The following is a 16,301-nucleotide window of genomic DNA, read 5'->3' as shown; positions in this document are numbered from 1 at the left end:
TTTTGAGGCAGTGACTAGATGTGTAGATGAGGGTAAAGCAGTTGATGGACTTCAGTAAGGCTTTTGATAAGGTCCCGCATGGGAGATTGGTTGAGAAGGTAAGAGCCTATGGGATCCAGGGCAATTTGGCAAATTGGATCCAAAATTGGCTGTGGCAGGAGGCAGAGGGTGATGGTCGAGGGTTGTTTTTGCGATCGGAAGCCTGTGACCAGTGATGTACCGCAAGGATCGGTGCTGGGCCCCTTGTTTGTAGTGTACATTAACGATTTAGACGTGAATATAGGAGGTATGATCAGTAAGTTCGTAGATGACACGAAAATTGGTGTCATAAATAGTGAGGATGATATAGATGGGCTGGTAAGATGGGCGGAGCAGTGGCAAATGGAATTTAATCTTCAGAAGTGTGACGTGATGTATTTGGGAGGAATAACAAAGCAAGGGAGTATACAATGGATGGTACAACCCTAGGAAGTACAGAGGGACCTTGGTGTACTTGTCCATAGATCACTGAAGGCAGCAGCACAGGTAGATGAGGTGGTTAGGAAGGCATATGGGATACTTGCCTCTATTAGCTGAGGCACAGAATATAAGAGCAGGGAGGTAATGATGGATCTGTATAAAATGCTAGTTCGGCCACAGCTGGAGTACTGTGCACAGTTCTGGGCACCACACTTTAGGAAGGATGTGATTGCACTGGAGAGGGTGCAGAGGAGATTCATCAGGATGTTGCCTGGGCTGGAGCATTTCAACTATGCAGAGAGATTATGAAAAGGCTCGGATTGTTTTCCTTAGAGCAGAGAAGGCTTGGGGGATGTGACTGAGGTATACAAAATTATGAGGGGCATTGATAGGTTAGATGGGAAGAAACTTTTTCCCTTTTGAGGAGTGGTCAATAACCAGGGGGTATAGATTTAAGGTAAGGGGCAGGAGGTTTAGAGGGAATTTGAGGAAACATTTTATCACCCAGAGGGTGGCAGGAATCTGGAATGTACTTTCTGAAGGGGTGGTAGAGGCAGGAACCTTGACAGTATTTGAGGTATTTAGATGAGCACTTGAAACGCCATAGCATACAAGGCTACAGGCCTAGTGCTGGAAAATGGGATTAGATGGTGTTGGATGGCCGGCACAGACACGATGGGCCGCAGGGCCTGTTTCTGTGCCGTATAACTCTATGACTCTGACTCTAATATCAGCCACAATGGTTTTGACTGGCGGAGCAGGCTCGATGGGCCAAATGGTCTACTCCCGCTCCTATTTCCTGTGTCAGCCTGCCCTTTACAAATCTGCCTCGACTCCTTATTTATCCATTATACTTTCATTAATGTGATCTCAAGTAATCGTTGGGTAATAATAGGAAGATAGGAGCAGGCCATTCAGCGCATCGACCTGCTCTGCCATTCAGTATGATCATGGCTAATCATCCAGTTCAATGCCTCTTTCCCACACTATCCCCATATCGCTTTGCCGTTAGTGTTTAGAAATCCGTCTATCTCTATTTTAAACATACTCAATGACTCAGCTGCTGGGGTAGAGAATTCCAAAGATTCACAACCCTCTGAATAAAGAAATTTCTCCTCATCTCGGTCCTAAGTTGCTTCCCCCTAATTTTGAAATTGTGACCACTGGTTCTAGATTCCCCAATCAGGGGAAACATCTTAGCTGCATCTACCCTGTCTATCCCTTTAAGTATTTTGTAGGTTTCAATGAGGTCACCTCTCATTCTTCGAAACTCTAGAGAATACAGGCCCAGTTTCTCCAATCTCTCCCCATCGGACGGTCCCGCCATCCTGGGAACAAGTCTGGTGAACCTTCGTTATATTCCCTCTGGCAATAATATCCTTCCTAAGGTAGGGGGACCAAAACTGCGCACACTACTCCAGGTGCGGTCTAACCAAGCTTCTATACAATTGAAGCATGACTTCACTACTCCTGTACTCAAACCCTCTTGTGATAAAGTCTAACATACCATTAGTCTTTTTTAATTGCTTGCTGCCTGCCATTGATGTGAAGCTAATAAGGCTGTAGCTATTTGGTTTAAAAGAAGGGATAGTTGGGTTTGATCTCAAAGAAATTCAGGCTATTTGAGCCCATTGCACCTGAAAATTCTTCGTACCAGAGATGAGAGGGGGAAATTAGAGGGCTATAAGGAAAGAGCAAGGGAATGGGTCTAATTGGATGGCTATCAAAGAGCTGGCATAGGCACGATGGTCCTCCTGTACTGTATGATTCTATGATGTATAATGAGGCAGACCTCTAATTGTTTGAGCTATATTCTTTCTTACACTGGTGCTTTGAGTTAAACTTCACCTTTCTTGAGAATTCTTGATGTGACAAGGTCTCTTGCTCTATGTATGCTCCTCTCCACTTAGCTATGGTGTTAGAAACAGCCTCCTGCTTGCCCCAATGCCGACTGCCTCTACAGCACAGATCCTGGGTAATAACGAGTCGATTGAACCGTACACTAGCAACATCTACACGCGCCGAGTGCTCTCTGGGGAGTTCCAGGTCAGTTGCTTTCATATAAATGGGCTCAAAGCAATATGGACAATGTAATATGTAAAGGAACAGGCGCAATAGGTAGGCTGTAGCAGCCTTTATGATGCTGTGTGTAAATCTTGCAGATTGTCAACCCGCATTTACTGAAAGACCTGACTGAGCGTGGACTGTGGAGTGAAGATATGAAGAACCACATCATTGCTCAGAATGGATCGATCCAGGTAGGAAACACTGCACCTTGCTGCTCACCTTCACTTCAGTCAGCCCCAGTCACTGACACTAATTTAATTCCAATTAGTCCTGTATCCATCTCATCTGAGCTTAGTGTCTTGGCGCTATTATGCTTCTGGAAGGGAGAACAAGTCCTGCTGAAGTCAATCCATCTCAGTGTGTTAAGTCCTTGCCTTAAATCAATTCAAATGTTCCTACTCCCAGTGACAGACATGCAACCCCCAAAGCTTCACCCTAGTGTTACACTCGGAGCATAAGAACAGGAGTAACCTGTTCAGTCTCTTGAGTCTGTTCTGCCGTTCAATTAGATCATGGCTGATCTGCATCTTATTCCATCCCCACCCACTTTGGTTCAATAATTCCTTCTACCCTTGCCTGCCAAAAATCTTACCTGTCTCTGTTTTGAAAGTTTCAGTTGTCTCTCAGCCTTTTGGAGGCGGTTCTACATTCCACTACCCTTTGTGTGAAGTGATTCCTGATATCTCCCTCAATGGACTGGCTCTAATTTTAAGATTACTCTCCCCGCACGCCCACCCCCCCCCCCCCCCCACGTCTTCACTTCTTTCTTTGGATTCCCTCATATTTATGTTCTAGATGTACACGTATTCATCAATGGCTTTATCAGAGAGTACTGGAAAATGGTTAGTGAATTTCTTGGTTATACCAGCCACTCTGTATATTGTAGCCATTGTGCCTGCTATAAGCAGTGGGAACTGTCCTGGAAAAGGAAAAATTGCCGAGGTATGGAGAAAGGGCGGAGGAATATAATTTAAGGTGTAGCTCTTTCAGAAGGGCTGAAAGCTGCTTTGCACTGGAAATTTCTGTGCCTGTGGTGTTGAGCGTGATGTATCTTTGCTATTGGAGTTTCAAATCCTGTTTCTTTTGGCAGAGCATTGAAGAGATCCCTGATGACCTGAAGTCACTGTACAAGACTGTCTGGGAAATATCACAGAAGACCGTGATTAAGATGGCGGCAGACCGCGGAGCTTACATTGATCAGAGCCAGTCGCTGAATATACATGTCGCTGAGCCCAATTATGGCAAGCTGACTAGCATGCATTTCTACGGCTGGAAGCAGGTAAATATCGGGCGGTGGGATGAGTTCCATGTGCTGAATGGCAGATTCTAAGTGAAGGAATTGATGGAGAGAGGAGAGACGTTCCAGATGGTTAGATATTGGTCTCAGCAGGCTGTTTCACTTAGGTTGTGAACATTTATCCACTGGAGATGGGGATTACAATTAGTCTCGAGCAGAATTGGTGATTAAAAGAAAACTCCCAACTCTTTAGGGCAGTTGATTTGTGGGCGACTGATCGGACGCTGGGGTGAATGCTGCATTCCCACTTCCCTTCATATTACCCCTTCCCCCAAGTTGATTCAGCTACTGGGTGGACTCACTGAGGCTGCTAAGAACATAAATAGGAGCAGGAGTAGCCATTCAGCCCCTCAAACCTGCATTGCCATTCAGTAAGATCATAGCTGATATGCTTGTGGATCAGGCCCACTTTCCTCCTGTCCCTCCATAACCTTCGATACTCTTGGTCAAAAATCTGTCTAAACTTGGCCTTTAATATATGCAATGACCCAGCCTCCACTGCTTTCTTGGGAAGAGAATACCAAAGATTAACGACCCTCTGAGAAGAAATCCTCATTTCAGTCTTAAATGGAAGACCCCTTATTCTGAAATTGTGTCTGTAGTTCTAGATTCCCCGTGAGGGGAAATATTGTCTCAGCATCTACCCTGTCAAGCGCCCTCAGAATCTTGCTTTTCAATAACATCACCTCTCAATTGTCTAAATTCCAATGGGTATAGGCTCAACCTTTCCTCATAGGACAACCCCTTCATCTCGGGATCAATCTTGTGAATCTTCTTTGAACTGCCTCTGATGCAAGTATAATCGTCCCCAAATAAGACAAAAATTGTACATAATACTCTAGGTGTGGCTTGCAATAAAGGCCAACATTTCATTTGCCTTCCTAATTTCTTCTGTACCTGCATGAACTTAAAACAACCACCACCAAGGAATAGGTGCTGGAAAAACTATTAGACCTAAAGGCTGACAGGTACCCAGGCCCAGATGGTCTGCATGCTAGGGTCTTCAAAGAAGTGGCTGCAGAGATGGTAGAGGCATTGGTTATAATTTTCCAAAATTCCTTAGATTCTGGAAGGGTCCCTGCAGATTAGAAAATAGTAAATGTAACACCTCTATTCAAGAAAGGAGGGAAACAAGGCAGGAGACTATAGGCCAGTTAGCCTAACATCTGTCGTAGGGAAAATGCTAGAAGCCATTATTAAGGAGGTTAATAGCAAGACATTTAGAAAATCAAAACAATCAGGCAGAGTCAACTTAGTTTTGTGAAAGGAAAATCGTGTTTAACTAATTTGAGTTCTTTGAGGAAGTACCAAACAAAGTGGATAAAGAGAAACCTGTGGATGTGGTGTACTTGGATTTCCAAAAGGCATTTGCTCAGGTGCCACATCAAAGGTTACAAGACAAAATAAGAGCGCATGATGTAGGGGGTAACATATTGGCATGAATGAAGGACTGGTTAGCTAACTGGAAGCAGAAAGTAGGGAAAAAATGGCTCCTTTTTGGGTTAGCAAGCTGTAACTAGTGGAGTGCCACAGGACCGTAACAAAAGCTCTTCAGATATTGCCTCAAACTTTTTCACATTTTTTCTTCTGTTTCTATTTACATGTATGTATCACGTATGCATGCTAGCGTGGCCACGTGATGTATCCACAGGCGTCAACTGAATTAGAGTTTAAGTTTAATAAGTTTCAACTTTTCTTCTTTAAACCTAAGAAAGCCTGTTTGTACTGGTTTCTTTCCTTCTAATTGGAAGTGGTGAATAGGATTCACCAAGGGAGAGCTAAAAACAATGTGTTTAAAATTAAACCATGTTATGGTAAGATCAGGTGAAGGCTGAGAGGGACCCTGAGACACCTTTCTCACCTGGTCATAACAGAAATTTGGGTGCTAGCGTCCGGAATTGACCCACAGACAAACGAGTGAAATTGGAAGTGGGAAGCCAAATTTTCCCAATCACAAAAAAAGCAAGATTTCATTACAGGTTTTCTTGTAGTTGTGTGTGCTTGAACGCTAATATGTCTGTGATTGAAGCTAGTAACTCCCGAAGCCAGGGTGAAGTAACTTGGGGTAATTTAAAAGCACTGTCTATGGAAGCGTTGAGGAAAAGGGCTGAACAGTGTGAGATCACTATATGTAGCAAGGCTAGGGAGTTTGAACTCTTAAGGTTAGTGGCCAATTATTTTTCTCTTGAATCTGAAGAAGCAGGGTTAGAAACAGACTCAACAGGGTATTGTTAGCAAAGATACAATTGGAACCGAGGAAACTTAAATTTTAGGAAAGAGAGAGCCTTCCAGAAGGAAGGTGAAGAAAATGAAAGGCGGGAGAGAGAATGAATATTCTGGAAGCAATGTGAAGAAAGAGCTGAAGCGGCTCGAGTTAACTAGGGGGCGACAGAGGAAACCCAGTGAAAGCATGGCCAATATGGAGGAGCTTAATTTGGGGCTGGGTACAGAATTGTTAAAACTAGCTCAACTAATTCCACGATTCAATGAGGATGATGTAGAAGTGTTTTTTGTGTCCTTTGAGAAACTGGCAAGGCAGCTAAAATGGCCAGCTGAGACCTGGCCTCTTTTACTACAAAGCAAACTAACTGGAAAAGCCCGTGAGGTTTATTCCTTGTTGCCAGATGAGAGTTCATCAAATTATGAATTGACAAAAAAATGCTATCCTCGGGGCATATGAATTAGTACCTGAAGCCTATTGTCAAAAGTTTAGAACTCTCAAGGAACAAGCTAATCAAACTTATCTGGAGTTTGAAAGAAGTGAGCAGCTGTCTTTTGACCAGTGGCTGAGGACTTTTAACGTACAGCTCAGCTATCAGAATCTGAATTAATTCTGTTAGAGGAGTTTAAACACACTCTCCCACTCTCCATAAAGACCCAAGTAGAGAGAACCCGGCAAGCAGCCGTTCTGGCTGATGATTTTGCTTTAATTTATAAATTGATTTTCCAGGGGAGAACCTTTCCTAATCACCCGCATAAATCTGAAAAAGACAAAGGCTGGGAAGCTGATAGGAACCCAAGTAGTCCCGGGAGAGAAAGAAAAGCAGGAGACATGGGGGGTCCTCCTCTAACCGAAAAAGGAAAGTGCTATGAGCAGGAGCGAGACCCAGAGACCTCTGTGCTTCTATTGTAATAAAGCAGGGCATTTAAAAGATGACTGGAAACTAAAGGGAAAACCTATAGGGTTAATCAGGGCACACCTGTTCAGTGAAGAAGAGACAGTGATGGAAAGCACAGCAGAACAAGCTGTGGCTTTACCTGCAGTAAGAGAGACCCAGGAAGCTTACTACTGCAAGTACAGGAAAATGTAATGGGATTCCTGAAGTTTATCAAGGTTTTGTGTCTGAAGGGAAAGTAACCCCATATCCCTCGAGTGGGGCGAGCAAGCCCATAGTAATTTTCAGGAACACGGGCCACTAGATCCCTTTTACAGGGAAAAGGCTTGACCTTTCCCCCAGAGAGTGCAGCGAACACCAGAATGGTGGTGAATGGTATTGGAGGGCAGTGTATGCCTCTACCTGTACACTGGGTGCACCTAGAGTGAGACCTAGTTTCGGGACCGGTGACCATGGAGATTGTCCCTAGTTTGCCTGTGGACAGGGTTGACCTGCTCCTAGGTACTTATCTGGTGGGGTGAATGTGGTACCTCCCCTCCAGTAGTGAAAGAGAGACTGCAGGAGATCAGAGACAGGGCAGTGGCTGGAGACTGTCCCCTGCAGTTTCCCTGAAGGTGTAGTGGATCAGGCCATGATCAAACCAGCTCCCCCAGAGGAGACTGCATTGGCACTGCAGGCAGATGACCAGGTCTGTCTGTGTCTGAGACTTTGGAAAGTTAGGAGACCCAGGCAATGAATTAAATGGATTTTCCCTAGCTGAGGCTCAGCGAGCTGACCCAGTATTGAGAGTTAGCACAGGCTGCCCAGTCTGAAAGTGAAGCAGAGGGAGTCCCTAATTGCTACTATTTAAAGAATGGGGTACTGATCAGGAAAGTTCTCACAGACCTGAGAACAAGGAATGGACAGTAGTTCGCCTGTTAGTGTTGCCGCAGAGGTACTGGAGAGAAATATTAAGGGCCCACGAGACTGCAGTGGCTGTACATGCGTGTATACGAAAGACCAAAGCCCGCATAAGACAGCAGTTTAACTAGCCAAATCTCCACAAAGATGTGGTGGAATACTGCAGGAGTTGCCACATGTACCAGGAAACCCCAACCTACAGTGAAACTTGCTCCCCTAGGTCCTGTACCAGTGTTGGGAGGACCTTCCAGTAGAGGGTTGGTGAAATGTAAGGGACCCCTGCCGAGAACAAAAGGACAGGCAGGCACAAGGCTGGTAAAAGGTGAGAAAATGACCAAGAGGACAGGTTAAAGGAAGTCCGCGAGGAACCTTGGATGAAAACCCTTACTGACTTACTGTCAGCCTACCCAGAAAAATGTGAAAAGTTCAACCCCACATCCTCTCACATAAATGCAGACACATGAAAACCCTACCAGAGTTGCTAACAGTATTTACAGGAACTTGCAGAGACAAAAAGACCTCTTGGGGAGCAGAGAAACAATGATGCTGATGCCTCACCTAGTCTAATTGCCACAGGGGAGTGCAGTAGTCCACAAATACTTGCAGGCAGCAGTGTCTTCTGGAACAAAGGGGAGATTAGCAAAGAATTCCCCCCGCCCCAGTCAGAACCAGAGAGAAGCACCCAAAGTCCAAAGCCTTTGCATGATTCAGCAAAGCACTGAAGGAGAGTTCAGGGTAGACCTGCCCACTACTGACTCTTCTGGGGGAAAAAAAAATTACCTTACCTAGGCAGCCATGGAAGTGGGCAAACAGAAGAGAAACTTCCCCAAAAAAAAGTACCCATGTTTATTGGGATGCCAAAAAAGGGGTGACTTTAATAGGTTTTAGGATTTGTGAATGAGAAATACATGATAAAAGCAAAATACTGCAGATGCAGGAAATCTGAAATAAAAATAAAAAATGCTGGAAATACTCAGCGGGTCTGGGAGCATCTGTGGCGAGAAGCAGAGTTAACATTTCAGGTCCGTGACCTTTCATCTGAGCTGGCAAAGGTTATAAATGTAATAGGAGAGAAATGCATGTTTTTTTTCTGTATCTTTATATTTTCTCTCGACCCTTTTAATGAAATGCGCTTTTCTCAAATAGTCATTCTAGCCCCCCCACCTTGCAAGAATGAGGCACATTAATTTTGTCATAAATACCGATATTAAACTGTTACTGGAGTGAAGAAAGGACTTGTTAAACAGATCAGCTGTGGCTGGAAATGATGTTTGCATATTAACAAAGTGATTGGAAGGACAAAGGACACATTCAACCTACAATGAACCTTGATCACCAGTATTGTAAGAGGAGCATTCCAGAGACTGCTAAGGTGATACAGTCCAAGACGTGTTCAGACCAGTTAGTCACATGACTAACCTGCTTGGCAACCTGGGTTTTTCTGAATTGTACAACAGTCTGAACTCAAGGATTGTTTGCTCCTGCATTGAGAAGATCTCTCCTGTCTGCTCCCATCTCTTTCTCACAAGCCTCTGAATCCACTAAGACACAGGAACCCCAAGAGAGAAAAGTCTCCTACAGTGAACAAGGTTCAAGAAGAATACTGGGTCCCAGTGAAAAACAAGAACTACTTACAATCAAGAACTCTACAATGAGCTTGAAGAACTATAACAAAAACTCTTCAGATATTGTCTCAAACTTTCACTTTATTTTTTTATTTTTTCTGTCTCTATTTGCATGTGTGTATTGTGCATGCATGTTAGCATGACCATGTGATATATTCTTTTATTCATTCATGGGATGTGGGCGTTGCTGGCCAGGCCAGCATTTATTGCCCACCCCTAATTGCCCTTGAGAAGGTGGTGGTGAGCTGCCTTCTTGAACTGCTGCAGTCCATTTGGGGTAGGTATACCCAGTGCTGTTAGGAAGGGAGTTCCAGGATTTTGACCCAGTGACAGTGAAGGAACGGTGATATAGTTCAAAGTCAGGATGATGTGTATGACTTGGAGGGGAACTTGTAGGTGGTGGTGTTCCCATGTATTTGCTGCCCTTGTCCTCCTTGTTGGTAGAGGTCGCGGGTTTGGAAGGTACTGTCCAAGGAGCCTTGGTGCATTGCTGCAGTGCATCCTGTAGATGGTACACACTGCTGCTACGGTGCGTCGGTGCTGGAGGGAGTGAATGTTTGTGGATGGGGTGCCAATCAAGCGGGCTGCTTTGTCCTGGATGGTATCGCGCTTCTTGAGTGTTGTTGGAGCTGCACCCATCCAGGCAAGTGGAGAGTATTCCATCACACTCCTGACTTGTGCCTTGTAGATGGTGGACAGGCTTTGGGGAGTCAGGAGGTGAGTTACTCGCCTCAGGATTCCTAGCCTCTGACCTGCTCTTGTAGCCACGGTATTTATATGGCGACTCCAGTTCAGTTTCTGGTCAATGGTAACCCCTAGGATGTTGATAGTGGGGGATTCAGCGATGGTAATGCCGTTGAATGTCAAGGGGAGATGGTTAGATTCTCTCTTGTTGGAGATGGTCATTGCCTAGCACTTGTGTGGCGCGAATGTTACTTGCCACTTATCAGCCCAAACCTGGATATTGTCCAGGTCTTGCTGCATTTCTACACTGACTGCTTCAGTATCTGAGCAGTCACAAATGGTGCTGAACATTGTGTAATCATCAGCGAACATCCCCACTTCTGACCTTATGATTGAAGGAAGGTCATTGATGAAGCAGCTGAAGATGGTTGGGCCTAGGACACTACCCTGAGGAACTCCTGCAGTGATGTCCTGGGACTGAGATGATTGACCTCCAACAACCACAACCATCTTCCTTTATGCTAGGTATGACTCCAGCCAGCAGAGGGTTTTCCCCCTGATTCCCATTGACCTCAATTTTGCTAGGGCTCCTTGATGCCATACTCAGTCAAATGCTGCCTTGATGTCAAGGGCAGTCACTCTTACCTCACTTCTGGAATTCAGCTCTTTTGTCCATGTTTGAACCAAGGCTGTAATGAGGTCAGGAGCTGAGTGGCCCTGGCGGAACCCAAACTGAGCGTCACTGAGCAGGTTGTTGCTAAGCAAGTGCCGCTTGATGGCACTGTTGTTGACACCTTCCATCACTTTACTGATGATTGAGAGTAGGCTGATGGTTGGATTTTAGAATTAGAATTAGAATATTACAGCGCAGTACAGGCCCTTCGGCCCTCGATGTTGCGCCGATCATCTGACCTACACTATTCCATTTACATCCATATGTCTATCCAATGACCACTTAAATGCCCTTAAAGTTGGCGAGTCTACTACTGTTGCAGGCAGGGCGTTCCACGCCCCTACTACTCTCTGCGTAAAGAAACTACCTCTGACATCTGTCCTATATCTTTCACCCCTCAACTTAAAGCTATGTCCCCTCGTGTTTGCCATCCTCATCCGAGGAAAAAGACTCTCACTATCCACCCTATCTAACCCTCTGATTATCTTGTATGTCTCTATTAAGTCACCTCTCCTCCTCCTTCTCTCTAACGAAAACAACCCCAAGTCCCTCAGCCTTTCCTCGTAAGACCTTCCTTCCATACCAGGCAACATCCTAGTAAATCTCCTCTGCACCCTTTCCAAAGCTTCGACATCCTTCCTATAATGCGGTGACCAGAACTGCACGCAATACTCCAGGTGCGGCCTCACCAGAGTTTTGTACAGCTGCATCATGACCCCGTGGCTCTGAAACTCGATCCCCCTACTAATAAAGGCTAACACACCATATGCCTTCTTAACAGCCCTATTAACCTGGGTAGCAACTTTCAGGGATTTATGTACCTGGATACCAAGATCTCTCTGCTCATCTACACTACCAAGAATCTTCCCATTAGCCCAGTACTCTGCATTGCTGTTACTCCTTCCAAAGTGAATCACCTCACACTTCTCCGCATTAAACTCCATTTGCCATCTCTCAGCCCAGCTCTGCAGCCTATCTATGTCCCTCTGTACCCTACAACACCCTTCGACACTATCCACAACTCCACCGACCTTCGTGTCATCCGCAAATTTACTAACCCACCCTTCTACACCCTCATCCAGGTCGTTTATAAAAATGACAAACAGCAGTGGCCCCAAAACAGAACCTTGCGGTACACCACTAGTAACTAGTAACCACTTGTTCTGCTTTTTGTGTACAGGACATACCTGGGCAATTTTCCACATTGCAGGGTAGATGCCAGTGTTGCAGCTGTACTGGAACAGCTTGGCTAGGGGCACGGCAAGTTCTGGAGCACAGGTCTTCAGTACTATTGCCGGAATATTGTCAGGGCCCATAGCCTTTGCAGTATCCAGTGCCTTCAGTCGTTTCTTGATATCACGCAGAGTGAAACGAATTGGCTGAAGTCTGGCATCTGTGATGCTGGGGACTTCAGGAGGAGGCCGAGATGGATCATTAACTCGGCACTTCTGGCTGAAGATTGTTGCAAATGCTTTAGCCTTATCTTTCGCACTGATGTGCTGGGCTCCCCCATCATTGAGGATGGGGATATTTGTGGAGCCACCTCCTCCAGTTAGTTGTTTAATTGTCCACCACCATTCATGGCTGGATGTGGCAGGACTGCAGAGCTTAAATCTGATCCATTGGTTATGGGATCGCTTAACTCTGTCTATTGCATGCTGCATATGCAGTTTGGTATGCAAGTAGTCCTGGGTTGTAGCTTCACCAGGTTGACACCTCATTTTGAGGTATGCATGGTGCTGCTCCTGGCATGCCCTCCTGCACTCTTCATTGAACCAGGGTTGGTCTCCTGGCTTGATGGTAATGGTAGAGTGGGGGATATGCCGGGCCATGAGGTTACAGATTGTGGATGAGTACAATTCTGCTGCTGCTGATGGCCCACAGCGCCTCATGGATGCCCAGTTTTGCATTGCTAGATCTGTTCGAAATCTATCCCATTTAGCACGGTGATAGATGGACGGTATCCTCAATGTGAAGGCGGGACTTTGTCTCCACAAGTACTGTGCGGTGGTCACTCCTACAAATACAGTCATGGACGGAAGCATCTGCGGCAGGCAGATTGGTGAGGACGAGGTCAAGTATGTTTTTCCCTCTTGATGGTTCCCTCACCACCTGCCGCAGACCCAGTCTAGCAGCTATGTCCTTTAGGACTCGGCCAGCTCGTTCAGTAGTGGTGCTACCGAGCCACTCTTGGTGATGGACATTGAAGTCCCCCACCAGGAGTACATTTTGTGCCCTTGCCACTCTCACTGCTTCCTCCAAGTGGTGTTCAACATGGTGGAGTACTGAGTCATCAGCTGAGGGAGGGCGGTAGGTGGTAATCAGTAGGAGGTTACCTTGCCAATGTTTGACCTGATGTCATGAGACTTCATGGGGTCTGGAGTCGATGTTGAGGACTCCCAGGGCAACTCCCTCCCTACTGTATGCCACTGTGCCACCACCTCTGCTAATATCCTTAGGTGTCAACTGAATTAGAGCTGAAGTTTAATAAATATCAACTTTTCCTTAAATCTAAGAAAGCCTGTTTGCGCCGGTTTCTTATTAGAAAGCGGTGAACAAGGATTCACCATAAGGGAGCTAAAAACACGGTGTGTTTAAAATTAAACCCTGTTACAGTAAGACCAGGTGAAGGCTGAGGGGGACTCCTAGACACCTTTCTCACCTGGTCGTAACACTTGTGAAACCTTCCCCTACATGAGTTGGTGTCTTCAGGAGAGGAGTGAATTTGTTGGGGTAAGGGAGGGGGTGTGGGAGGGAGATGAATGAAGCTACAAAAATTTATAGGGTCCTGTAGTGACATTCTGTGCTTGAGTCTCAGATATCTGCTGTTCCAATTCTGCCCTCTTGCGCATTCCTGATAATTGCTCCACAATTGGAAGCCATGGCTTCAGTTGCCTCAGCCCCAAGCTCTGGAATTCCCTCCTTAAACCCCTCTGCCTGCCCACTGCTCTCTCCCTAAGACTCTCCTTAAAACCTATGACTGACTAAGCTTTTGATCACCTGCCCTAATATCTCCTAATGTACCAAATTTTGTTTATAAGTGTTGAAGTGCTTTGGAATGTTTTACTCTGCTAAAGATGCTGTATAAATGCAAGTTATTGTGAGTGCTGAAAGTCTGAATATGCTGCATTGACAACCCATCTGCTTCACTTTACAGGGACTGAAGACTGGAATGTATTATTTAAGGACCAGACCTGCAGCCAATCCTATCCAGTTCACGCTGAACAAGGAAAAACTTCAAGAAAATGGAGCAGTAGCCGCAGGCGAGAAAGAGAAGAACAAAGCAGCCATGGTGTGCTCACTGGAGAACAGGGCAGATTGCCTGATGTGTGGCTCTTAAACCCAGGGCTGTTCCTGATTCCTCGCCAGTGCCCTTTAGTCCTTTTAATACTGGATGTAGGTGTCACTAGCAACCCAATGGCAAGGAACATTCTAGGAACTCTTTCTGTTCACCAGACCTCAGCAATTAACAGATCAATGTAATGTGAAGCTTTGTCACAACCTGGATTGAAATGCAGAACTAACGGGGTCAGTGCTAGGAGACAATTTTATCCTCATACTTGATGTAGAGTTTTCTGGGAGGTGCAGCACCAGTCATGGCTATCGAGCTGTTGGGACTGGGTTTGTAAGGGTGGGAGGACACTGACAGTCTCAGTGACGTGCTCTAGTGATGGGTGGGTGCTCCTTCAGCAGGAGGCTGCTGATGGTATGATTTTAATTACAGTGGATAATGAACAATGCAGATGTCCCAGGTGCTAGTTACACTCACTGCCATAGGATTAGATGGGTGGTTTGTCTATGGTGCTGTCACCTATTCAACTGTAAGCTCATTATTTGTGTATATTCTTTGTACAGTTTCTTAACTATTATGAATGGTGAACCATCATTAAACTTTCCTATATGGCACTTTGATTCTTTTTCTGAAGGTCTGGCTGGATTCTGCTGACACATAGGCATTGGCCATGGTTCAGTGGTAGCACTGTCACTTCAGTCAGCTCATGGATTCAAGCCATGCTGTGGACTTTTCATGACCCCTTTTAGCCCTCCTGACTCCTTGCTTAAGTTCCTTCGTACTGTCTTTATATTCCCCAAGGGATTCGTCTGTTCCTAGCCTTCCAGCCCTTACGAATGCTTCCTTTTTCTTTTTGACTAGGCTCACAATATCCCGCGTTATCCAAGGTTCCTGAAACTCGCCAAACTTTTATCCTTTTTCCTCACAGGAACATGCTGGTCCTGGATTCTAATCAACTGACGTTTGAAAGACTCCCACATGCCAGATGTTGATTTACCCTCAAACAGCCGCCCCCAATCTAAATTCTTCAGTTCCTGCCTAATGTTATAATTAGCCTTTCCCCAATTTAGTACCTTCACCCGAGGACTACTCTTATCCTTATCCACAAGTACCTTAAAACTTATGGAATTATGGTCACTGTTCCCGAAATGCTCCCCCACTGAAACTTAGACCGCCTGGCCGGGCTCATTCCCCAATACCAGGTCCAGTACGGCCCCATCCCTAGTTGGACTATCTACATACTGTTTCAAGAAGCCCTCCTGGATGCTCCTCACAAATTCTGCCCCATCCAAGCCCCGAGCACTAAGTGAGTCCCAGTCAATATTGGGGAAGTTAAAATCACCCACCACTACAACCCTGTTACCTTTACATCTTTCCAAAATCTGTCTACATATCTGCTCCTCTACCTCCCGCTGGTTGTTGGGAGGCCTGTAGAAAACCCCCAACATCGTGACTGCACCCTTCCTATTCCTGAGCTCCACCCGTATTGCCTCGCTGCATGACCCCTCCGAGGTGTCCTCCTGCAGTACAGCTGTGATATTCTCCTTAACCAGTAATGCAACTCCCCCACCCCTTTTACATCCTCCTCTATCCCGCCTGAAGTTTCTAAATCCTGGAACATTTAGCTGCCAATCCTGTCCTTCCCTCAACCAAGTCTCTAATAGCAACAACATCATAGTTCCAAGTACTAATCCAAGCTCTAGGTTCATCTGCCTTACCTGTTATACCTCTCGCATTGAAACAAATGCACTTCAGACCACCAGTCCCGCTGTGCTCCGCAACATCTCCCTGCCTGCTCTTCCTCTTCGTCTCACTGGCCTTATTTACTAGTTCCCCCTCATTTATTTCACTAGCTGTCCTACTGCTCTGGTTCCCACCCCCCTGCCACACTAGTTTAAACCCTCCCGTGTGACGCCAGCAAACCTCGCAGCCAGGATATTAGTGCCCTTCCAGTTTAGATGCAACTCGTCCTTCTTGTACAGGTCCCATCTGTCCCTGAAGAGATCCCAATGGTCCAGATATCTGAAACCCTCCCTTCTACACCAGCTATTCAGCCACGTGTTTAGCTGCACTATCTTCCTATTTCTAGCCTCACTGGCACGTGGCACAGGGAGTAATCTTGAGATTACAACCCTAGAGGTCCTGTCTTGTAACTTTCTACCTAATTCCCTAAACTCCCCCTGCAGGA

The 16,301-nt window shown here is 45.8% G+C and overlaps 1 protein-coding gene across 3 annotated transcripts in view; it reads left to right on the top strand.

Moving 5' to 3' along the window:
• Positions 1 to 14,737, top strand: part of rrm1 (ribonucleotide reductase M1 polypeptide) — a 74,139-nt gene extending 59,402 nt beyond the window's left edge. For 2 of the 3 annotated variants that reach the window (XM_068032989.1, XM_068032990.1), the window contains exons 16-19: positions 2,370 to 2,505; positions 2,622 to 2,717; positions 3,617 to 3,805; positions 13,979 to 14,736. In XM_068032989.1, the coding sequence (XP_067889090.1) occupies positions 2,370 to 2,505; positions 2,622 to 2,717; positions 3,617 to 3,805; positions 13,979 to 14,161 (604 nt within the window). In that variant the 3' untranslated portion in view covers positions 14,162 to 14,736. Of the gene's footprint in view, positions 1 to 2,369; positions 2,506 to 2,621; positions 2,718 to 3,616; positions 3,806 to 13,978 lie in introns of all 3 variants that reach the window. The other variant, XM_068032991.1, reaches the window with a different exon arrangement.
• The last annotated feature ends 1,564 nt before the right edge of the window (positions 14,738 to 16,301 follow it).

Source organism: Heterodontus francisci, chromosome 6, assembly GCF_036365525.1.
Source record: "Heterodontus francisci isolate sHetFra1 chromosome 6, sHetFra1.hap1, whole genome shotgun sequence".
NCBI lineage: Eukaryota > Metazoa > Chordata > Chondrichthyes > Heterodontiformes > Heterodontidae > Heterodontus > Heterodontus francisci.
Note: the sequence above shows the minus strand (reverse complement) of the source record. Positions and strands in the feature narration are given on the sequence as shown.